The sequence below is a fragment of the Otolemur garnettii genome, unplaced genomic scaffold (assembly GCF_000181295.1).
Source record: "Otolemur garnettii isolate 467f Iridium unplaced genomic scaffold, OtoGar3 scaffold00146, whole genome shotgun sequence".
Lineage (NCBI taxonomy): Eukaryota > Metazoa > Chordata > Mammalia > Primates > Galagidae > Otolemur > Otolemur garnettii.
This window is the reverse complement of record NW_003852541.1, coordinates 2,877,733-2,902,991: the sequence shown is the minus strand read 5'-3', so window position 1 is coordinate 2,902,991 and position 25,259 is coordinate 2,877,733. Positions and strand designations below refer to the sequence as shown.

General features: G+C 49.3%; 1 protein-coding gene across 1 annotated transcript in view; it reads left to right on the top strand.

The window, feature by feature from the left end:
* ADAMTS2 (ADAM metallopeptidase with thrombospondin type 1 motif 2) overlaps nt 1-25,259 on the top strand; it is a 254,955-nt gene that overhangs the window by 134,282 nt on the left and 95,414 nt on the right. Inside the window, exon 3 of the mRNA XM_023518769.1 lies at nt 17,897-18,099. Within this exon, the coding sequence (XP_023374537.1) occupies nt 17,897-18,099 (203 nt within the window). The remainder of the gene's footprint in view (nt 1-17,896; nt 18,100-25,259) is intronic.

Genomic DNA, 25,259 nt, shown 5'->3' with positions numbered 1-25,259 from the left:
TGTTATTGTGACCCTTTCCATTCCAGGTGAGCTTATGCTCAGACATGGTAATGGATTGGGATTATACAGATAACTTGCTTCTTAAAAACAAGTTTCCCTTTCTTGTGGTAAAAAGTAGCTTTATTGACATATAATTGATAAACAAAAGTCTGCACACATACATTTAATGTGTACAATTTGGTGAGTTTCATCACATGCAAACACCTGTGATACTACTACCACATCAAAGGAGTAGACCCATTCAACACCTCACAATGTTTCCTTGTCTCCTTTCAGTAATAACACTTGACATGAGTCTACTCTCTTAACAAATTTTGAAGTGCATACTGCTATATGACTATGTGCACAATGTTGTACAGCAGAGTTCTAGAACTTAACTCATCTAGCATGACTCAAACTATACCAGTGGAACAACAGCCCCCATTTGCATGTCCTCCGCCCCTGGCCACCACTTTTGTGTTATCTACTTTCATACATTTGATGATTAGAGACAAGTGCATACATGCTGTATTTGTCCTGGGATGGGGTTTTTTTTTTTTCTTTTTCTTTTTCTTTTTTTTGAGACAGAGTCTCACTAAGTCACCCTGGGTAGAGTGCTGTGGCATCATAGCTCACAGCAACCTCAAATTCTTTGGGCTTAAGTGATTCTCTTGCTTCAGCCTCCCGAGTAGCTGGGACTACAGGCACCCACCACAATGCCCAGCTGTTTTTTGGTTGCTGTTGTCATTGTTGTTTAGCAGGCCCGGGCCAAGTTTAAACCCACAAGCCTCAGAGTATGTGGCTGGTGCCCTACTCACTGAGCTATAGGTGCTGAGCCCTGGGATGGGCTTATTACAGCATGCAGGTGTGCCTAAGTGTGGTCACCAACTTGGATGTGCAAGACAGGCCTGTGTCCTTTGCATCTTTTGAGAGTTCCATTGTATTACAACATGAAGTGTTAAATGGGTACAGGGAGGGTGGTAGATTTTAAACACACGCATGAAGTGAAGGAAGTCTATATAGATGCAAACATTCTTTAGTGGAACTGTGCCAACTAAGTCCACATTCCCTGCAGGTGGGGGCTCCAGAAGTGGGGCCCAAGGTTAGAGGTATTGGGCCCATGTACCCCTCTAAGCCTCACCTTCTCTGTGCACCTGTAGTCACAGCTTTTGGGGTTATAACATCAGATGTGTGTATTTGAGGTATATTTAAGTCTGGATCTCTCCCTGGCTTCTAAGAAAGCAGGCCCTGGAGTGCACAGGTGAATGGACACGAGACCTGCCCATGCTTTTTGCACAGTGTACCCTAGAGTAGCATCTCAGAGTTAAGAACCTGACGGTGCCTGGGGCTGGTGGGCACTCCTGATACCTGCTGGCTCCCAGATGGCCAGGCCATACTTTCTAGTAGTTCCAACCTGTCTATCAGCCTGCCCCTCCACCCCATCCACTTGCCTGCTCTGCTTCTTCTACCCCCATCCTGCCTGTGGCCTGTAGGCCCAGCCTGCTGGACTGCCTTTGGCTAAACCACTTAATCCGGTGATATGTTTCCTCTGGCAGGCTGAGCCCATCGATCCTGACTCTCAGGGATTTGATTACAGTGTTTTCTAACAAAGTCAAAAGCAGATTTCCATTAGAGGTTTATAGTTAAGTAATTATGGTGCTTTGGTGCTGTGTGCCAAGGCACAGGAACATACGGGGTAAATATGTCAAGAGAAAAGGTCAGAGAATTAAATTAGAAAGAGTGAAGGTGAGCGTTAGCAGGAGAGGCCTGGCTGGCTGGGGCTCCCAGAGGGCGGAGAACCGTGAGAAAGGGGAGTTGTAAAAAATGAGCCATTTCACGCTTAATTACCATTTCCCATAAGATACTTAGGGAGTGATGATGTGCACTGAACTTGGACAATTAACGTAATTAAACATTCATGGTGCCTGTGGCCCATTTCCTGCCTGGGGATATCTTTGGAAGCAGAAGTGAATTCTTTCTTCTTGGAGGTGATTTCAAGAGCAGGTGGGGGGAAGGCTTCCTCTTGTGGTGGGCCTTGGGGGATGCCACCCTGACCCTGCATGAGAGGGGCAGGACCCGTGCAAAGAGCCTTTGCTGGTGGCAGCTGGGGGCTGGGGAAGGCTGGATGCTGCCAACCTGGAATGGGTTCTCCACTGGTAGTGGGTGAGGGGTCTGGTGTCTGTGACCTTGCCCATATCTTGGTCAGTTCCAAGCCACTTGAATCTGCATCTCTTGCTGTCCCCTCCTTTCCTTCTACTCTGATCAAAAGCTGTAAGGACCTCCTTGCCTTCTCTGAACCTTTTATGTGCTTTTTACTCTGAGGGCTGTTTCCAGGATCATTATGCCTGTGTTTCAGTTCAGAAAGGGAGAGTGGCTTGGCTGTGTTGCAATCAGGAGGTGGCCTTGCTGAGATCAGACTGAGGGCACCTGCTGATGTGCCAACTGGCCTCTCAGGTGTGGGTGGGGAGCACAGGGTCTCACCAGACTGGCCAAGCATATCCCAGGGTGGTTGTGCTCCATTGAGACTCCTGCCAGACTTTGACAGTCCCAGATTCCCCCTTGTGAGGGACAGCAGGTTTCCTAGTTCAAGGGTGGTAGCCCTTGAATAAAATGACAGGTGAAGAAGGCACTGTCCAGGCCTATAGCCTCATAGGGGCTTCATCTGCCTCCATCCCAAAGGCACTGGGACAGGACAGCAGGGCAGTGGGACATCAGCTGGATTTTGTTGGTTGGACTCTGCTGGTCCCAAGGGCAAGGCCAGCAGACCCAGGCACATCTAGGGGGTGGTTGGGCTGGAGATGCCTCCAGGTTCCAGCTCCCAGCCTTTGCTGCCCTAGCAGAGAGGCATCCAGCGGATGCAGGGCGGAGGCTGCGCTGGGCATGCAGGTATGTGGCAGAGACTGTTCCGTGTCATACCATCACCCCTGTGCTGGCCTTTGGGCTGTGGCCCATGAAGGGAGGAGGAGCTGGGACACTGGGAGCCTTGGACTGTGGTTAGTCTGTCCTGGGGACTGAGCTGGAGTCAATGACAACTTCGTTTGGCATCTGGCATGCTCCTGTTTATAGCCACCTCAACTAAGATGCAGTTCTTCATCTTAGTCATCCCAGGGGGCCACCCCTCATCCTGCCCCCCCCCCAGCTTACCCTCCTGGTGTCCTACTTTCTTTGCCCCAGACCCTTCCTCCTGAGTGCCCTGTGGATGGATGTCTGCCCTCTGGTCCACCACAGGAGCTTCAAGCACAACATGCTCCAGACAGCTTGCCCTCCTCCTGCAAGGTGCTCCCAGGGTCCTTTTTGCAGGGAAGGGCTCCTGGTAGCTGGTCGCCTGTTCAGATCCATCTCTCAGCCCTGTGGCTGGCTGTGGACCCACCTCTCATCTTCCTGTGCTCATCCTTCATAGCTCCTGCCTGCCTCTCCACATTCCCACCTCACCAAAGCCAGGGCTTCTCTGAGACCTCCAGTCTCCTCCAATCCATCCTTGTATTCAGGATGAGTCGCTGCTCCTTTTCAGAGCATGGGCAAACCTATGGCCTCCTCTCTGCTCCTCTGTCTCTCCTTGGCCTTCTCTGTGTGTAACACTGGCTTTTCTCACTCATCACGTCAGGTCACCCACTGCACTTTTGGTCCTGTAGCACCCATGGTCAGGGTCACCCTTCCCACTCTGCCTAGCTCTTGGCCCTCCTGGGGGCTCAGGTTCCCTATCTGTGTCTGGGCATCATAGGCCTGGAGGGTGCCTAGGAGGGGGCTGGATTCACTCTGGTCTAAGCCCAGTTCTCCATCCCTTGTCCCTAAGAGTGCACTGACTGAGCCACTCTGTCCAACAGGCTCCCAGGCCCCTCATCCCAGCAGTTCCATTCCTTCTCAAAGGGCTCCCACCTGGGCCCCCACAACCCACCAAATCCTGCTTTGCCAATGCCCAGACTTATGCCAGACCACTTCCATCTGATCTATTTGCAGCCAGGGTGCCTGGTGGGCAGCTCCCTCAGGCTACAATGTGTACTGCCCCTTAGGGGGCAGCCCAAGCCTGGGCCAGGGCTCCCTCTGCCTCCACCCTTGGGGAAGGTCCACGCCTGGTCACTTGAGGTTCTGGCTTTTCCTGCATGAGCATAGCTTGCACTAGGACTGGAATCTCTGGCCCAAAGGATTTCGTGTTGTGTGTATATATGCGTTTTCATTTTTATTATTTTTCTGTAGATGTTAGCATATTCTAGTGTCCTATCTTGCCTTTGCTACTTTGGGTCATATATCTTGGAGATTTTCCATACCAGGACTTTATAGATTTGCCAATTCATTTTGCACTGTATTTTATTTTTCTCAACACATGCCCCTGATCCACATATTTTAATTTTGACAATCTGATATAGACATTTTATGAAGAGTGAGGCTACACATCTTTTCATGTTTGTTAAAGCTACTTATTTTCTTTTCTGAGAACTATCCATTCATACCATTTGTTCACTTGCCTTTTGGATCACTGGACTGTTTCTTGTTGATTTGTAGAAACACTTTATGTATGAAGGAGGTTAGTCCTTTGTCTGAAGTGCACATGATGTTGGGTCAGTCCTCGGCTGTGTGTGAGACTAAACTAAGATCCCACAAAAGAGAGGAGAAGCCTGGTGCACACTTAGTGTTTGTTGCTGTGTGGATAACTGGAGAGCATTTATTGGGACCCTGTGTGAGATGCCGCAATAAATCACACCCATTAGGAGATGTCTTCACGAAGGGAAAAGGGATTTGGGAAACAAATAGGGTATGAACTTTGGCCCAGGAAGCTTCAGCCACTCTGGGGATGGAAGGCAGGTGGGCTCACTCTGTTATGTCAAAACTTGACTGCCCTTGAGGGCTCTCTGGATGAGACAGGAGCTGGGCATGCTGGGTATGGAGCTGAGTTTGCAGAATGAACTGGGAGCCCAGCTTTGGCTCCTTTTCTAAGCAGCTCAGTGTTTATGTTATTTGTGTATTGCCTGCCAACTTTACATTTAAATCCAGATTTCTGGCTTCTTAACAAAGATCAGAAGGCCTATCCACACGGACCTGTGTCCTCCTAGCCACTGCCAGCTGCCTCAGGGCGGAAAAAGCCTGCCCAGCACCCACCTCTCATCCGCCAGGCCTCAGGCCACACTTACTCATAGCTTTTCTTATGGGAGTAAAATATTTCCTAGTTAAGAGGAATAAATAAAAGATAAACCAAGAGGGCTGCATGTGTCAAGGGAAAAAGGGAAGAGAGCATATTTCTTTCTGGAAATGCAGACTGTTTCTCAATGTTAAATGTGTAAACAGATTGTGTGGGTCATTGAGACAGTGCACTGTGAAGCATACACTCCTGCCTAGCTACTGCCTGGCTCACCAGGCACCTGCGGGTTGAGGGTCATGGAGGCCCCATGTGAGAGTTGCCTTGGCATGAGGCATGAACTGAGGCCCATGCAGAAGGAGACATGTTGTCAGGGTGGCAGCTGCAGTTGTTGGGGTGTGCCAGGAGCCATGGCGATGGCTTCCAAGGGAGAGGGGAGAGATCGGGCAGCATGTGCCACTGCAGGGCCCCCGTGGGCACATGCAGCACCTGCCCTGCTGGCCTCTAGGTGCCTCCCATGCTCTCTTGTAAGAGAAGACCAGAGAAGAAATAGATGTGCTGTCTTTTAATGTGTCACAGCCAACTGCTCCTGCAACAAGATATATACTGCGGCTGCCTCCATGCCTGTGACTGTCCCTGCTCTACCTGGCCTCAGCTGGCTCATAAGTAGCATGAGGATAACAGTAGTTCTCTATTTGTCCAACAGGTGTTTTGCACGTCAGTTTATTTATTTATTTTGCCAAGCCCCATGTGGGTTCCTGGGGACTTGGAGAGCATTCAGGCCTTAGTCTTCCAGTCACCCATGGAGCACGTGTGTGCGTATGTGTGTGTTGTGTGTGCTGCATGCGTGTGCGGGGTGTGATGGCTCTGCCCAGAGTGCCCTCGTGGAGGTGAGGCTGCCTGGCAGACAGTCGTTACTGAATACTTGACGAGTGAATGAGCAATGATGAATGAATGGAACTGCAGGCTTTGGGGACCAGAGATGGAGACACTAACTTGGGTTGGTGAAGGGCACAGGACCAAGCAGGCAGGCAGGACCTGTCCCAACCGGAGGAAAGTTAAGGTGGGACCTGCAAGGAGAAGCAGGGTTTGCCAGGCAGAAGGTGAAGGTGACAGTGGTTCAGCCACTCTGGGGCAGGTGCTACTGCCCCAGAGGACCACTTGTCAGCCTCAGAGGGGAACCAGGGCAGGGCTAGAGCCAGGGCACGACACACAGGGCTGCACCACTGGATTGGCCACTCACCCAATACATCTCAGTAAGCTGGCTGCTACCTGGCAGGGTTCCATGAGCTTTCAAACAAGAAAAGGAAACTGCAAACCTTTCAGAGTAAAATCAGGATGATTTTTGTAACCTCTGCCTGGCCAGGGCCTGTCTTCTGGAGGCCTGGCGGTCTCAGGATAGCCAGGGCCTGGCAAGCTGTGCAGGAACGGAGCTTCTCTCTCCCCTTCCTGGTTCCCTGGGTGACCCCAGGGCCTGGCCTGGAGCGCATTCCCACCCATTCCTCCACCCCACTTGTTTCCTTGGTAGGAAAGGCCCTGTGAGGCTGCCTCTGGGATTAAATTTATAGTATTCAGCACTTGCTCTGATTTCTGATTTCCTCCCTGCTCTAAGAGGGGCTGATCAAATTAAGCCCCGTCAACACTAGTCTGACAGCAGTCTGGATGCTATGTGGGGAGCACAGTGAACCTGGCCTTTGGGGCATCAGGGAGCCCTTCCCTCCTTGACTGCAACTGAGGCATTTCCAGGACAGGAAGCATCATGAGGGGATTGGGATCCACCTGGGCCAGTCAATAACCTCACCCTAGTCTTGGGCTTCTGGATGCCCAAGGGCACAGAAGAAGACCAACAGGGGTGAGACCCCGGCCCCTGCAGGGTTGGGTAGTGTGGCCAGGGCTCAGAGCAGTGGCTACATGGGTTGCTTCTCAGCGCTACTGCAGCACACACCTGTGGCAAGGGTGAGACTGATGAGAGATGTTTGTGGCCCATGGAGGGCAGGAGAGAAGCCAGAAAAAAAGAAGGGACAGGCCGGGGCTTTGTCCCCAGGTGAGGGTAGAGCAGAGGAAAGGGGCATATGGCTTAGGAGGGGATAGAGGGCTGGGGAAGCTCTGGGTGTGAGCTGGGAAGGACATGTGGGGCTCTCCTCTGGGCAGCCCCAGCCACCCCGGCAGTTGCCTGCCACTAGGGACCCTCTGTCCCCACTAGAGGCATAGGAGCATGGGGAGACCCTCAGGGTGGATCTCCTGGACTGCCAGTCAAGAGAGGAATAGGGAGGAATAGGGCAGTCCTGGTCATTGCCCCTTGGGCAAGCCCTAGACAGAGAAGGCATGAGGAAGAGCAGGCAGCAGCTCTCCTGTCAAGAGTCCTGCCTCTCCTGGCTCACCCAGTGGGGCCCTCTGTGTGTCTCTGTCTCATTGCCCTATATTTTTGCACTACCCCTCCCCTGAATGCTCTTATCAATATGGCCCAGGTAACCAGCAGCCCTGTACTGTGCAGGGCATCCAATGCCCGGTGGCCCTGAAAACAGACCCTCAGTGTCTCACTAATACCGTCCAGCACACACTGCCATTTACAGCATCCACAGTTTCAGTTACTAAGAAGACACCCATAAGGCAAGCACAAGGCCCAGCTGTGTGGTTAGGGGCCCGGCTACTCTGTAGCATCCCTCGAATCTTTCCTATATCTCCCAGTCTTGTCAAAGCCCCAAGTACGAGGCTGTTGCTTGTTTTAACTGTGGCTGAAAGTACAGTGCGTCCTTGTGCACAACCCAGGGTTGTGGTGGGTGTGACTCTTCTAACCAGGTCCCTGGTTTTTTCAGCTCCCTCTTGTGTGGGGGGCCCAAATGCAGCTGCCTCTGAGAGGTCTGTCAGAGGCATAGGGTGCAGTGGGCCAGCCGGATGCTGGAGTTAGGCCTGTTGCCTGTCATCCTCGGGTGTGTTCCCTCCTCTGTGTAAGAGGGGTCCCGTGCCCACCTACTGGCTGCTGTGAAGAATAAATGGGGGGGATGTTTGTCAAGCCCCCAATGTCCAACGTGGGGTGTGACAACATGTCTGGAGAAATTTTTCCTCCTAGGAAGGTGGCCTGGTGGTACAGTATAGAGAAGCGTGTGGCTGGCCCAGCAGGGGCCAAGGGGTTGCAGGAAGAGGGCCAGCAGCAGGGGCCGGCCAGTCCTGGGCTGGGGAGGAGCCAGAACAGGTGGCTGAGAACCCTATACCCAGCTCATGCAGGGCCTGGCAGCACCAGCTCCCAGGACCTCATGCACATGTTGGCAGCAGGCCCCTCCAGAAGGACCAGGATCCCACCCCTATAGTGCCCTTCCTTGCTCGTCCTGTCTGACACAGGGCTTAGCACCTGGGAAGATGAAGGGCCAACAAGGAAGCCTGCAGATGGCAGGGAGAGGGAAATGCCTTGGCACTTGGATTGGGAGAATATGGAGACTGACGAGGTGGCGATCCTGCTGGCAGCAGGTGCCTGGGCTGTGCTGAGGGGACAGGGCAAGCTGAGTAAGCCTTGCCCTGGCATGCTGTGCTCTAGGTGAGCAGCGCAGCTGGAAGGGCAGGGAGTGTCCAGTCCTGGGCATTCCAAGTGTGAGGTGCCAGAGGACTTCTGGGAAAAATGCCAGGAGGCTGCCAGATGTCCAAATGAGGGACTTGGGAGCACATACCAGGCTGGTGACAGGGATTTCCCGTCTGTGACATGCTTTGATGGGCTGTTCAGGGGCAGAGGCCTCTGGGCCGAGTAAATATTTTCTTTTAAAGATCTTCCAGTCTCTCCATTGGCTCCCACCCTCTGGCCTCTGTGTGCTGGGCAATGCAGTGAGGAGGTCTCTGGGCCAGTTCCCCTTCCCTAGGCTGACTGCCCAGCAGAGAGGAGGCTCTTGGCCTTGGAGGCTGCAGTTGGTCCCAGGAGCCCTCCTGGCTTGAGCAGATGCTTGGTGGGGAAAAGGGGTCAGCTGGGCCCTGCTCCCTGCCCTGGCTTCTGGAGGTCCCTGGGTAGGCTGCTGAAGGAGTTCTCATAAATCTTTGGAGCAGGGCTGGGCTGCTGGGGAGGACTGCAGAAGCCTCTGGAGGGTGGTACTGTGGGGACAAGCAAGTAAGGAGAAGCCCAGGCAATCCCTGGGGGGCAGGAGTTCAGGAATCTTATGAGCCTCCGTGTGAGGGCCATAAGACAGTAGGCACTGGGCTCTGCTGCAGGAAACCTTGAAGGGGCTCCTAGAGCTCCTGTCATCAGCATGGCCCTGCTGGCTCAGGCCCAACCTCAGTGGCCTCACACCTCTGCCAGGCCACTGCAGCATCATTTCCCATGAACATGCATTTGGGGGCTGAACCAGAGTCTGGCCCTTTGCTGACTACAGACCTTAAATACCCAGTAGGCCTTCTGCTTACTCCTCACTGGGGTCTGTCCTGGAAGTAGGAGCCATAGCACAGGGCAAAACAGTGGCACCAGCTGAGGCCTTAACGGTGTTCTGTGGCTGCAAAACCAAACCATGGTATCTAGCTTAGGCCAACACATATGATTGTGTGTGTGTGTGTGTGTGTGTGTGTGTATGTGTGTGTCAGTGGGGGGTCATGTTAGGACTCTTGTGGTTGCAAGAGTCAAAAAGCCAAATAATGAATTGACTCCAAGAGCTGGGAAGTCCAGGGGAGTATCAGCTTCAGCCACAGCTGGCCCTGGAGACCTACGTGGTGTTGCTAGCACTTGATCCTGCCCTTTTCATCTGTCCCCTTTACATCTCATGGGATAAAGAGGCAGCCAGCAGCCCCAGGATCACATTTTACCAGCTTAGCAACCCAGCAGAGAGAAAAGTGAACAAGCTTATCTTCCTGTGTACACTGACAAATGGCATTGGGTTTCATTGTCCCAGCTGGGCCACGCGGACACTCCTGGAGTTGGGGGTGCAGTAGGATTGGCTCCCCCTGAGACATGTGGGTGGGAGTAGGGGAGGGTGGATCACCAAAGTAAAACAAAGGAGCAGTGCCCAGAAGGGGGAAGGTCACCGTATTGAATGCCTCCAGATGGCTTCAAGAGGGGCAGATTGGTGCTGGGCATGCCAGCATGTTCCACGCTTACTGCTGGAGAGGGCCCTTTACCTTCTGTCCTGGGAGAGTGTGTTTTGAAGACTAGTCTAGAGAGACCAGCCAGGCAAAGTTTTTTCCCTCTTCTCCAGAGCTCCATTTTTCTCCCTGGAACGTTGAGCAGAACTGGGGCTTAAGATCCATGTGTGGGCAGCCCATTCTATGGTAGCCCAGGTCTCCTCTCAAAGATTTGGTGCAGCTGTTGCTGGTAGAGTCCTGACAGGCAGGCTGGGAGCCCCTCCCTACTCTGTCCCCCCTCGGGTTGTAAAAATGACATTGGATGGGCTGCGTCTGTTGTAGTTGCAGAAATTAATTCAGATTTGGTAATAAAATTATAAAGGGCTGGGATGAAATAATCACAATGAGCTTCTTTTAATAAAGCTTACCAGTGGGGCTCTGTGCTGATGGCCCCCGTGGGGCTGAGCGTGCATTCTGCCTCGCAGAGCCTCCAAAGTGCCTGCCTGCTTCCAAGCAGGGCTTTCTGCTAGTCCTGATTATGCTTTCACATAAACATATCTTATCTTAATGATCATCTTTAGGGGAATGTGCAGCCATGGACTGATTATCTCTAGGTAGTTATCAAATGGAGGGGATGATCTTCCTCCAGATGACCTCTCCTGGAGTAGGGGTCTCGGTGTGGTTCTAGAGGCTGCTGATGCCATCCTGACGCAGGCTTGTCACCCCTGTACAGGCCTGGTAGTGTTGTGAGCAGCAGCAGGTGGACTTTCTGGCCTTAGTCTAGTTCCTCAGCCTTCGTTTCCTTTCCTGAGCAACCTGGAGCTTCCTGCTCTGCAGGGCAGTTATAAGGATTTACATTTGGGGACTCCTGAGCACGGGGAAGGGAAATTGATTTGTTCTCATCCATGTGGTTGATGGGTTTGGGCAGCGGCATGGCATCTGTCTGTGTGCAAGGCACTGCTGCAAGTGTGCCCATCACCTCATGCTTGTCCCCTAGACTAGTGAGTCTGCCTGTCCACCCTCACACTCAGCCAGCAGAGGCTGGGAGAGTGGAAGACAGATCATGGGGCATGGGACAACCGATCATAGAGGGGCCTGGGAAAAAGCACAGGTCTTGGAATCCAAAGCCTGCCCTACAGTGAGATCATAAATAAGCATTTAGGGCCAGGTACAGTGTCTCACACCTACAATCCTAGCACTCTGGGAGGCTGAGGTAGGAGGATCGCTTGAGGTCAGGAGTTTGAGACCAGCCTGAGCAAGAAGGAGACCTCATCTCTACAAAAGAATAGAGAAATTAGTTGGGTATGGTAGCAGGTGGCTATAGTACCAGCTACTTGGGAGGCTGAGGTGGGAGGATTGCTAGACTCCAGGAGTTTGAAGCTGCAGTGAGCTATGATGACAATGGCATTCTATCCAGGGCAACAGAGTAAGACTCTGTCTCAAAAAAAAAAGGCATTTAGGCTTATTTTCTTGTAGAACTTCCATGACTTCATTTTAGTTTCCATCCACCTGGAATTTGTTTTTGCTTAAGGTAATAATTTGATCTTTTTGTCCTAACCTGTTATCTTAACATTATTAAAACAAGCAAAAGCCATTTATCTCCCAGACCTCTCTCTTTCTTCCCTTTTTTCCTGCATTGAGTAACCATTCTAAGGTGATCAGAGAGTATCCTTCTGATAGTGCATATTGTTTCAAAATGAGTATTCCTGCACTTGTATCTGTGTATTTTTAATTCATATAAATTGTGCTATTGTGCATCTCAATCTGCTTCTTGCCTTTTGCGCTCAGCACTCTGTTTTTAAGTTTGTGGCTATCAAACTTGTAGCATCTGTAGCACTGTGTGCAGTGGGCTGGCCACATTTGGCTGTCCTCTTAGCTCTCAGGTTGTTTCCAACCCCTCCCCGCCCAGCCCACGCAGGCCGTGCTATGAGGAACAGCTCGAAATTGCCCACCACGCACAGGTGGCCTGTCTGCAGGCCCAGGCTAGGGGACTGAAAAATGGCACAGAGGCAAAAGTCAGTCCGAGGATATCTCATAAACATCCTGTATCTTACACCAGTATGATGCTCTTACACATAATCTGCATAAGCTGCTGGGAATCTGCATACCCACTTCATCTCCACTATCCCCTACCAGCATTTGCTATCTTTATCATTTACTAATTTACCTACTAGTCCATTATTTGATTAACTATTTACAATTTATATATTAAAGGAATATTGAAGGTGATTCATATTAGAGCATGTGTGCCCCACTGGATGGAGACTCTGGGAGCGGGTGAGAGGGCAGGTCTGGTTGCTGCTTCTCTGGGTGTTGATAAGGTCCCTTCCGGGGAGGTCATGAGCAAGGTCATGAGGGAAGTCTTGGGAAACACAGGGCTGAGCCCAGCTGGGCAACCGGCAGTGCTGAGGGGTGGGACCCCGACCAGACATACAGTCGGCGGGCAGGGGCTGCCCTGCACCTTCTCCAAGTTCACTGTGACCTCCCTCCAGCTCTCAGGGGAAAGCCAGAAGCTTCTGTGAGTGATGTGTGTGTCCTCAGAAAGCAGGAAGGGAGAGACCCTCATCAGCACATGGTCGGGATGAGCTAAATCCTGCTGAGAACTTGGGCCGACCTCTGTTTGGCATCCTGTCCTCAGTCAAAAAGATGGCCGGACAGAAGTGAATTCTTGGGGATGAAAGTCTACCTCCGGAGTGGCAACACTGAGGCATGGTGCCAAGCCGTGACCCCAGGGTCGCGTCTCACCCTCCTCTGTGGGACTCCCTGGCCATGCCTCCTGGACTAGGCTCCTGTTTCCTTTTTTTCTTGTTCTTTCTTGGTTACCTCTTTTGTTAGGTGGAACACATCTCTCAGAGGCTTCTTGAGAAAGGGTGCTTGGTAGGTCAATCTTTTGAGAACTTACATGTCTAGACATGTCTTTATTCCACTTTAATACTTGAATGAGGATGTATATGGGCACAGAATTCTAGCTGGGAAATAATTTTCCGTCAGAATCTTGAGGGTTTTGCTCCATCCTTTGCCTGCTTCTAATGCTGCTTTTGAGAAATCGAAGCCATTCTGCCTTGAATCCTTTGCATGTGACCCCTTCAGCCACCTTTCCCCTTCTGTTATTCCCTGTGAGAGTTTGTAGAACTTTCTTCATTGCCTTGGGATTCAACTGTCTCCATACACCAAGTCTGACACCCTTCAGCTCATCTTCTTTAGCCTCCAGCTGTTCTGTTGTTACTTCTTCCTCTCCAGCTGTCCCTGTCTTTGTAGGTTTGTAACTTAAAGGTATTTTTAAAATTCCTTTGTGAATGTTTTAGTGGGGTTCTAGGAAGGAGCTAAATACATGCATATGTTCACTCCACCATTCCCAGAAAACCCTCATATGCTTGGATCTGATTTGGGGGATTTTGATTCAGTTCCATTGATTTGTGGACACCAGCACCACTATGCTCCAATTCATGCTATTTTAAATATGTTCTATTATTTGAAAGATTTGTACCCCTCTCATTATTATTCTTTTTAAGTATTTTTTCTAAAAATACTAGTCTCATGTGTATAGGCTTCCAGATGAATGTTAGAATTACTTCGTTGTGTTTTAACAATTCTTTTGTGGAGCTGGTGTTAAATTTATAGATTAATTTGGAGGAGACTCAACTTCCAATCCAGGATTGTGTCATTGTGTCTCCACTTGTTGAAGTCTTATTCTGTATTGTCAGGGAGTTTTAGACTGTATTATATTGCTTTTTGTCTAGTGTTTAAGCATTTTTTTTTTTTTTTGCTTATTCCTAGGTATTTTGAAAGTTTTGTTGCTATAGCTGATAAACCCTTTTTTCCTACTTCTTTCCTAGCTAGTTATTGCCATTAGTATATATAAGAATGGTATTGATCTTTGCATGCTTATTTTATGTAATGTGAAAAGTATCTATTCTTTGTAGTTTGGTAAAATCCTTCTGTGAAAGCTTTTCTTGGACTACTTTTTCAATTTCTTCTAAGATTGTTGGTTTACTCAGGCTTTCTACTTGAGCTGACAGTTGGAATTTATATTTTCTGTTTAGTCTAGACCTTGACAGGGCAGAGCTGGTGCTGCTTCTCAGTGCTTCCAGAGCACAGACCCAGGCCAGGTTTTCTCTTCTCCAGACTCAACGTTCTTGTTTCTACCAATTCTCTCTGCTCTTTCTCTTTGGTGGGGGTGGCTAGGCCAAGTCATTTAGTCTTTCTGCTCCTTCTTTCCTTGAGGCTAAAATTGGAATGATAATGAGGATGGTATGGGGGCCAAGTAACTATTGGGGGAAGGGAGCAGCTTTTTCTCTGCAGAGGACTGTGCCCTGAGACTTGGATGCCATCAGCCACTCCTAGGATGTCAGCAGCCCTTGGCCCATTGGCACCCTATGCTCTCTGGGACTGTGGGTGAGCTTGGCCACTGTGACATGCCCGTTCCCCTGAAGGCAGTTCCTTCAGGATTCCTTGCACAATAATTCTGCTTCCCCTGATTCTGTTCTTGTTGATTGACTCTCTGATGGAAACTTTTCATTCCATTCTAGAGACTCTAAACTAGAAAGTGCTCTCAGATGCACTTCTTGCTGTGTCATCCTTTGGCCAAGACATGAGCTGCCATCCAGAAGGGACCCCATGTACAGAGAATGCCAGGAACTTAAAAACCCTTTGGTTACCCATTTAAAATACAGGATCCTGCTATAGACACCTCCCCTTAGGGGGGGCTGTAGCCCACCTGGGTATGATTGCTAGGGTCCTGGTAGATCAGCTACCCCAGAGGCACCATCAGTGTCTTGTGGGGGAGGCTGCACACAGAGGGAAGTAAGACCCAGGGAAGTGTTTTCCTGCCTCTGCAGGAGATGGGCAGCGCTGACAGCTCGTAATCCAAGCCTGGTGTGGTAATGAGGGATGGAGCAAAGGCCACGGGAGCTCTGGGTCACTGTGGCTTAGCAGGGTCAGGCACAAGCATGTGGGAGCTCCTGGGGGAGGAGGGGAGAGTGGAAAATAGCCTGCTTCTGGCCTGAAAGGAACAAGTGCATCTTATAACAGGTGGACAGCCCAGTGCAGATGGGCAGACCCCAAGGTCAAGATGTTGTCAAGGGGATGAAGCCAACCCACAACTGTGCCAGAGCTACTGGCCAGAGCTCCCTTTATCAAGACTCTATCTGGAGGACAGGCCTGCTAGGAACAGAGTGTGGTCAGGGTCTCTTCATGGCTTGGGTTTCAGGGTCAAGCCCGTTGCAGGGAAGACTGGGGTGTCCGGTGATTGACAAGGTGAGGCATCAGCCTGGCTGCCAGATCTCACTGGGATGAAGAGGTGGGGAAGGGTGGCAGGGCCAGTCTATGTATGGGGGCTGGGCATGGGGGTGGGGCAGACCCCACAGAGCCTAGGTCTGCTTTTTCTGTCCTGTGCTGTGTCCTGAGGAAGACTGAAGCTTCCACGGGCCAGACTTAGGGCAAGGCTGTCTGTCACCTACCTGGTGATACAAGAGCCCTGGTCTTTCTCTCATCTACTTTGCCTTTGGGCTTTGGGGCAGCTCTATAGGGCTGGGCCATGGCAGAGGGGGAGTGCTCTAGGATGTAATGTCTGTGTCATCCCCCCAAATGACAATGATTAAGATAATCATGGCAATAATGATAATTCTGCTTAAGGTAAATGGACGTTTCTAAATCATCTTTAGAAAGCTTTGCTGTTTTTAATGAATCCGTAACATAAATATCATTTAAAATGATGCTGGTTTGGCATAAGCCATATTAAGACCTGCCCCAGCCTGGCTCTAGCCTGATGGCCACCCGGAAACCCGTCTGTAGGGAATGTTACTACATGAGGACTCTGGGGTTGGGGCCAGGAGGGCATACTCTGATGCCTTAGGGGACCAGGAGGGCATCAAGTGTAGTGAGCATGTAGCCTGGTGACCCAATCCCTGTGTCCTGTCCCCAGGCATGGCCATAATCACACCTTAGGGTTCTCCCCAGGAGGCCCCATCTTCTAATTCCTCAAGAGGAGCTAGATGTTCTAGATTTTTAAAAATGTGAAATCTCCCTATTTTCAAATATTATCAGACAAAGAATTTTAAAAATACTTTGTGGCCCTAAAAAGCACCTCTGTGGTCTGGTTTTGCTCTGGGGGCTGCTGTGGGTGACCCCTAGATTGATGAGGGCAGAGGCTCCAGTCTAGCTTCTTCCCTAGGGGAAGAGTTTCCTGTGGAAATTATCATTTTTCTGCTTCCCAAGGTGGTTTTGAAGGTGAGCCATCTCTGCTCGTTGGAAATGCAAAGAAATAAATGTATAAAAATAGAGTGGCAATTCCTCAACCCCCCATCAGGTTTAAGTCCCCAGCATTTCCTCTGGGAATGGCATGGATGGCCCTGAATCATCTCTAGGCAGCTGAGCAGGCTGATCCACAGGGCTGCTTGCCCTGTCCCTAGAGTGTCTCTGCTATGTGCATGTCTGTGTGTGCATGCCTCTGTGTGCACACCTGTGTGTATGCCTCTATATGCATGCCTTTGTGTACATGCCTGTGTGTGCATGCCTGTGTATGTATGCCTGTGTATACATGCCTGTGTGTGCACACCTGTGTGTATGCCTCTATATGCATGCCTTTGTGTACATGCCTTTGTGTGCATGCCTGTATATACATGCCTGTGTGTGCACACCTGTGTATACACGCCTGTGTGCATGCCTGTGTATGCATATCTGTGTGTGCATGCCTCTATATGCATGCCTTTGTGTACATGCCTGTGTGTGTATGCCTATGCACATGTGTCCATGTACATGCACTGGGGAGACACAGGGGACTATAGAGCTGGGACACAGGACTCCAGAAGGCACGGGCAACCCAGCAGTGCTCAGTCCTGCCCTGTGCTCCTCTTTTCTTTCTGAGGCCTCTTGTGCCTCCACTATCCCTTACCCTCAGCAAAGTAGCAGGTTCATGCCTCAAAACCAGTGGTCAGTTTTCCTTGTCTGAGACAGGCAGCAGGGAGTGGCTAAGGTAGGCCACACTGAGGTTCTATCAGTTTCCATCTGTAAAATGGAACAGTAATTTGCATTGAAGAGACCTGCTGTCAGGGCTGGGCGAGAAGGTGTGCACTGAGGCTGAGGGTGGCCAGGCTGCCTTGCTTGTTCATGAACAGCCATGCTGCCTCCAGGCCCTGTTGTGGACCACTCTGAGGGAGTGCCTGTTCCCTGTCTGGGAGGAGGCAGCAGATATAAAGCTTTGGGGGAGAAGTGAGAAGAGTTGTTCTGGAAGATTCTTTGTAGAGAGGTGACATTGGAAGAGTAACAGCAGCTCAGCTGAGCTCTTGGTTCTGCGCTCTTAGCTGCAGGGGCCTCAGGCATGGCACCCTGCCATAAATTGTTGATGTTGCAATGACCTGTGGCTCTGGGTCCCTCCCAAGCCAGGAAGACCAGCCTAGGGAATGTTACAATGAAACAGGACTCTGGGATGGGGGACCAGGGTTAGATATAGAGCCCAGCACAAGGATCAGGGAGCTTTCACATTTTAGGGCATTGGGGCTTAGCAGGCAGTGGGCAGTGTGATCTGGGGTCGCCGTTGATGCTGAAGGTGATCTTGAGGGACAAGTGTAGAGGAGGAGTGAGACCTGTAACTCTGGTCCAGGGTGGGTTCCAGGCCCAGTTGGGAATAATATCCTGAGGGCTGGGCCCAAACTGAGGCCCTACTCCCCAGTGTGGCTCCCCCAAGTGTTCAGGTGCAAAACCTATGGAGACAGGAGGTCAGTGCCTGCCTGCAGACTGTGGGGTTTTGTGCAGCTGTGATGTCTCCCTTCAGTGGGAGCCGGGGCTGCCACTGAAGACAGTGTCCTCTCCTTCTAGGGGTATCCCCTGCCAGCCTGGACAGGCTCAGCCAAGCCCTGGGTGTCCTGGAGGAACGCATCAATGGCTCCAGGCGGCGGACACGCAGACACACTGCCGACGATGACTACAACATCGAGGTGCTGCTGGGGGTGGATGACTCTGTGGTCCAGTTCCACGGGAAGGAGCACGTGCGGAAGTACCTGCTCACCCTCATGAACATTGTAAGTGGGGGCGGGGCCAGGAAGGGCAGGGGCGGGGCCGCTCTCTGGGAAGCCTGCTGAGGTCCTTGTTAGCTGGAGGTGAGTGACATCCTCACAGAGAAGCTCTCTAGGTCTACAAGTAAGAAAAGTTGACCATCCCATTAGACCTCACCAAACATCAGTTTTCTCACCTGCAAATTGGTGGTAATTCTGACTTGGCAAGGCTGTTTACACTCTTAGGCAGGTTTTCAGAAACTCCTGTCATTTGTGTACCAGTTTTGTTTTTTTTTTTAATGTTTAACATTTTTAAAAGTTACAATTATTTTAAAAAGACACCTCACTTGATGTAAAAACAACCCCTGTCTTCTGCTGGCTCTGAACCATAGCTCACTTTCTATCAAAAAGGGGGATTAGTATGGGGATTTGGGTGGGGAAGGCACATGGACACCAATCCAGGGCTTTCCTTGAAGTGGTCAGAGGAATGGAAAGCTGAGGAGGGAATCTCTTTCACCCTATGAGTCCTCGTGTCACTTACATCTTCTTGGGCATCAGTCCCCTGTCTACCTCTTGCTAGGAGATTAAAGGATTGCTCCACTGCCTTCCAGACCCTCCAGCCCGGGCAGGAGGTACAGGGGGCTGAGAAATGAGTGGCTTGTAGGTGCATGCCCAGCACCTACCCTGCACAGGGTGGAGACCCTTCCCCTCTCTCTGCCTTGCATGGGTCAGAGCTACTGTGGGCTTCAAAATGCAGGCTCCAGGGGAGCAGAGCTGGCCTAGCACAGCTACACAGGGAGAAGGGGGTGGGAGGGAGGTCTAGGGCATGGCCTGGAAGATGAGATGTGGTGGGATGGGGGAGCATTGGTAGAAGGAAGCCAAGGCTTAGTGGGGGCTGGAGAGAGCGTAGAAGCTGGGTGAATGAGAGCTTCTAAAGCCACATGGCCATGCATCCACGCTTGTCAATGAATGAGGTCCTCCAGGGTTCCCAAAGTATGTGGGCAGCAGGGGTACAGAGGTCTGCTCATGGCCTGCTGCTCAGCTCTGCATTCTGGGCCAGTGGTAGACCCCTGGGAACTAAGTGAAAAGATACACATGAGGGAGGTGGGAGGCTGTGAGTGAGCTGAATGGGAAAGGAGAGACTCCTGCCTGTGAGTTCACCTTCCTCTTGACCTACCTTAGCTGAGTGAATGAGCCTCTGGAGCTCAGCCTTCCCATCTGCAGAGTGGCTGAAGTCCATTGCATTTGCAGAGTGCCTTTTATTTCAGAGAATATTGTCACACTTATTCTCATCCTATTTTTGAAAAGTACCTTTAGTGAAATAATAATAAAACCATAATGGGTGCATTATTGAGCCTCTCATATTGTCTATGTGCCAGGTCCATGCTAGGCACTTGCCATGCTAAATTATCCTAGGAAATTGTCACACTAAGTCTGTGAGATGGTAATTAGTCTCAGGTCTACTCCTGGCTCACCTTTTCCAGGGATGTCATTGGGAACACTGTTCCCATCCTCGGAGCCTTGATTTTGTCATTTTTTTTTTTTTTTTTTTTGCAGTTTTTGGCCAGGGCTGGGTTTGAACCTGCCACCTCCGGCATATGGGGCTGGTACTCCTTTGAGGCACAGACATGGCTGTGATTTTCTTATCTTTAAAATTGGTGAATAAGTTTAATCTTGGGGATATTGTGAGGATTAAATGAGATAATGTAGGTGAGTTTTAGTCTTTGAATATAGTGAACACATTTTCAATCTGAAATAAAATTTGGTTTGTTATCCTGACAGTGACAATATAGGGTGTCCATAAAGTTCATGTGCAATTAAAAATAGGCTATTTTAAATTGCACATGAACTTTATGGACATCTTGTATTTAATTTAGTACCAGCACATAGGAATCATTTTTGAGAAGTCACTGACAACTCTGATTGCAGTTGAGGCATACGTGGAGAGTTCTTCAGGAGGCCTTTTCCATGGTGTGTAGGGCCCCTCTATCACAGAGAGCTGATTGGAGGAAGTCTAGAACTTTCTCTTGTTTTTGCCATCCCACTTCAATTCATTCTTACAAAAGCTTGTTATTCAACTGTATATTCATTTTGGATAATGGAATGGTTATTCTCGAAAAATATGAGAAATACGAAAATTCTTAGATTGAAGTGAATTTTATCATAGCAAAAAAATAAAAAAGGATTTTAGGAGATAAACCTGAGGAGTTAAGAAAGAGTGTTTGGGCCAGATGAGGTGGCTCATGCCTGTAATCCTAGCACTCTGGGAGCCGAGGTGGGTGGATCGCTTGAGCTCAAGAGTTCGAGACCAGCCTGAGCAAGAATGAGATCCTATCTCTAAAAAAAATAGCTGGGCATTGTGGGTACCTGTTAGGCTGAGGCAAGAGGATCACTCAAGCACAAGAATTTGAGGTTGCTGTGAGCTATGATGCCATAGCACTCTACTGAGGGTGACAAAATAAGACTTTGTCACACACACACAAAGTATTTGGTTTACTTGGGAGGATTTGAAGAACATCCTCCTAAGTATCACAAGAAAATAAGAATGGAAAAGCAAATATCCACCGTACTCAATACTAATATGAAACTAGTAGTTGAACAACTGCACACAAGAAAAGACAATTACATTCAAGTAGAGGAGGAAGGGAAAGTGGAAGGAGAGAGAAGAGGAAGAGGAGAGGGATGGTGTACTCTCACCTGGCAGGTACAATGTAGGGGTATATGGCACACCTCCTGGGCGAAGGGCTCAACTATAACTTGGACTTTACCTAATAGATGTGAACAATGTAACCTAATTGTTTGTACCCTTATATTAATCTGAAAAAAAAGAAAAAGAGAGTATTTGGGCCATGTATTTTTTCTGACTCACAGATATATATTTATTTATTTGGCATAAAGTTGTTGAATGTGTGCTTGTGCCAGGCACATCCATGGGTCTTACATGGGCAGGGGGGCTCTGGGAGACTAGTGGGATGGCTGGAGTGTCTCTGCCTCTGCTCTGAGTGCCGCCTTGGACAGCAAGAGTGCAGAGTGGACAGGGGAGATACGGTGGGGCCTTGCTAAGAGTGTGGTGCTGTCCTGACAATTAATACCCTGTGTCCTCACTCAGAGTGCATGCTTACTGCAGAAAGGGTCCCAGGGACTGGTCTAAAGCATGTGGGACCCTTTGGTGGTCTTGGAGAGGAGGGATATTGAGCAAGAGAGAGTATTTGAGAAAGGATGACCTTCTAGAACGTTGTTGTCCACCAGAGTTTTCTGCAACCATAGTAGTTCTATCATTCTGTCCTGTCTAATGTGGTAGCCCCACCCTGGCTTTTGAGCGCTTGAAATGTGGCTGGTACAATTAAAGAACAGAAGTTTTAATTTAATTTGTTATTTTTTCTAATATAATGTTTTATTTAATTAATTAAAAATTTTTTAATTGTAAATTATACCGAACATAAAAGTTACTATCTTCACCATTTTTAAGTGTACAGTTCAGTGGCATTAATATATTAACATTGGGCAGCCGTCACCACCATTGATCCACACAGCTCTTCTCATCTTGAATCTGAAATTCTGTACCCAATAAACACTGACTGTCCCCCCTCTCCACTGCTCCTGACAACCACCATTCTACTGTCTGTCTCTGTGACTTGGACATTCTGGGCTCCTCCCCTGAATGAAATCATACAGTATTTGTTATTTTGCAACTGGCTCATTTCACTTAGCATAATGTCCTCAGCTGTATTGTATGTAGCATGTGCCGGAATATCCTTCCTTTTTAAGGCTGAATAATATTCCATTGTACAGATGTGCCGCATTTTGCTTGTCCAGTCATCCATCAGTGGACACTTGGGCTGCTGGCTTTTGTGAGTAGTGCTGCCGTGAGCATGGTTTATAACTGTCTGTTTGAGACCCTGCTTTCTATGCTGTGTACCCACAAACGGCATTGCTGAATCATATGGTAATTCTGCTTTTAATTCTTTGAGGAGTTTTCACATGTTTTTCACAGCAGCTGCATCATTTTATATTCTCCCCAGCAGTGCACAAGGTTCCAATTTCTCCACATCCTCACGACATGTGTTACTTTTTTGGGGGGGGGTAGGAGCTGTCCTAATGGCTACTTTATTTTAATTAGTTTGCATATAGATTTAAATTGCAATATGGCTGGTGGCTACCCTGTTGGACAGTGCAGCTCTGGATTTGAGCACAGTGGGACTGTCTGCGATGTCCTGTCTCTGAACTTGGCCACTGTGGTGGCATGGGCAGGCCCTGAGTGTGGGCACTTTGAGCCAGATTGCCAAATGGCCCTTAAAGTTTGGGTCAGTAGCTTGTTACACTTCTTTTGTAAGTTCATAGCTGGTTACGGGGCTTCCCAGGACTGGAGCAAAGCAATGGCATAGAGGATGGACATGGTGGCAGCCTGCTGGGACTGGGCCCCTGTGAGGTAGAGCAGGTGGGGCTGGGCTAACAGCATGGGAATGGGGGCCAGCAGTTAGCTATCCATTGAACTGGACCCAAAGATTGGTGGGCACAGTCTGTTCCCTGAGGAAAGCCATCAAGCCCTAGGCTCCCAGTGGCAGGGACCAGGAAATGCAGACCAGAGGAGGCAAGGCTGAGGTGGCCTTCACATGGCTCTGCCCTGGCAGCTCTCTACTGCCTTAGAGATACTGGTTTAGAGTCATTCACATTGTTCAGTGTGATTTCTGCCGCAGGACAGCCTTTGGGATCTCATTATGGGCAGAGTCTGGGCTGGGATGTGGGGCCCTGGTGTGGCATAGGCCCTTCGGGCTCACCACATATCCCAGTGATCCCTCCACTTCCCAGCCTCCCTTGTAGCTAATTTGGGGCTGTGTGGTTAGTTCTGTCTAGTGGCCTATGTGAAAGGAAGTGATCTGGGTCACCTTTTGACCAAAGCAGTTAAGAGCTAGTGTGTCCCCTCTATCTGTCTCTTTCTCTGTCACAGTGGCTTTGGAAGCCACATGTCCCAGTAGGTGTCCTGCAGCACAGGATTGGGCCACCCAACCCTCTGTGGAGTGTGACGTGAGTGAGGAGGCACATGCCAGTCCTTACTGTGGTGAGATAGCGAGATGGCAGGCATCGTTTGTTCCTGTGGCCCAGCCCATCTGATTCTGTCTGATACTCTGACTCCCATTCCATGTGGACATAAATGTTTATTGGGCATCTACTGTATGTCAGACAAGGGGTGCAACAGTTAGCAAGGCAGGACACAGCCTCTATCACCATGGGCTTGCATTCTGGTAAAGGGACACACAGACAGCGTTCAAGTGAAAAACAAATGGGATCTTTCAGATCATGATAAATGAATGAAAGAAATAAAGTAGTTATGACATGGAGCAGGAAGTTGGGTTAGGGAAGGATGTCAGGTGCACAGGAGAAACTTGGGAGTTGAGGCTGGAGTGATAATAGGAGGGCTGTGGGAAGAGATGGGATAGAGTGTTCTGGGTCCAGGGAATAGGCAGTGCAAAGGCCCTGAGGCAGGAATAGGGTTGGAACATTTGAAGAAATGAGAAAAGGCTGGTGCGCTAAGCCAGGGGTACAGTTAGGGGTGAAGGTGGATGTGGGCAAAGCCAGTCCCTATGGGCTTCCAGATATAGAGAGGGAACTGGACATTGCACTCTAAGGGCAGTGGGCAACAGCCAGTGGTGGTGCTTCCTTTCCACATTAGTGGGCAAGACATTTTATTCCCCCTTTTCATAGGAGAATGGAAATTCATCAGTCTCTCTCTTTTCTTCTCTTGCTGGAGGGAAGGATTGGAAATGTTTGCTGAGGTCGGGTGTGGTGGCAGAGGCTGTGTCCTGCCTTGCTCACTGCTGCACTCCTTGTCTGTAATCTTAACCACTCTTGGAGGCCAAGTTGGGAAGATTGCTTGAGCTCAGGAGTTTGAGATCAGCCTGAGCAAGAGTGAGACCCCATCTCTGCTAAAAATAGAAAAACTAGGGAGGTACCTGTAGCTCAGTGGTTAGGGTGCTGGCCACATACACTGAGGCTGGTGGGTTCAAACCTGACCTGGGTCTGCTAAAACAACAATGACAACTGCAACAACAACAACAAAAATAGCTGGGTGTTGTGGCAGGCGTCTGTAGTGCTGGGTACCTGGGAGGCTGAGGCAAGAGAATCGCTTAAGCCCAAGAGTTTGAGGTTGCTGTGAGCTGTGACTCCATGGCATGCTATCCAGGGGCGACAGCTTGAGACTCTGTCTCCCCCACCCCAAAAAAATATATATATGTACTAGCTGGGCATCATGGTTAGCACCTGTAGTCCCAGCTACTTGAGAGGCTGAGATATGATGATTGCTTGAGCCCGAGAGATTGAGGTTTCTATGACCTATGACACCATAGTACTCTACCCAGAGTGACAGTGTGAGACTCTGTCTTACAAAAAGCTAAAAAAGAAAAGGAAATATTTGCTGAGCACTTCACAATAGCCACCAGGGCACAATGAAGCTCTCTTCCAGATTTAGACCAACCACCTACCAACCTGTCCCCTGCCAGCTCTGGTTTCCTTCTTTTCCTCCTTAAATCTAGAAAAGTAACATTTTTTGTTTATTAAAATATTCTATATTTAAGCCAGATAATATATTATTTACAGTGGGAAATTAGACCAAATCCATGTAGGTATGTGACTGTTTTCTCCCAGCGGTTTTCTAGTACCTCATTTTAATGACTGTATAACTTTGCACCATATGACATAGCAGATGTTTTATACAACCTTATTAATGTGACAGTCATATAAGAAAATTTATTTCCTATTAGAAGTCAGAGGGGTCACTAACTGTTTTATGCATTTATCCTTATAGTGGAATCTATCACTCATCCTTATTTATTTCCTCAGATTGAATTCCTAAAAGTGGACCCCCTGGCCAACTGATACGCACATTTTAAAGCTTTCTATGCCAGGATGTTGATTGCTATGGTTTCATCCATTTATGCTGCGATGGACAAAATCTGTCTCCCCACCTTTTTGTTGTATAAGTTGTATTTATTTCATGGTAGTGAGGTTGCATTTATATATATATATATAAAAAATACTTTAACACACAGATTCTTTTCTTTTTTTTTGATTGGCCTATTCATGCCCTTTATTCTATTGGAGTTTTAGTTTCTTTCCTGTTAATAGGAAGAGTCTTTATATTCAAATAAGTTAACTTTTTGTCTGCCTTGTGTGTGAGAAATATTTGCCCC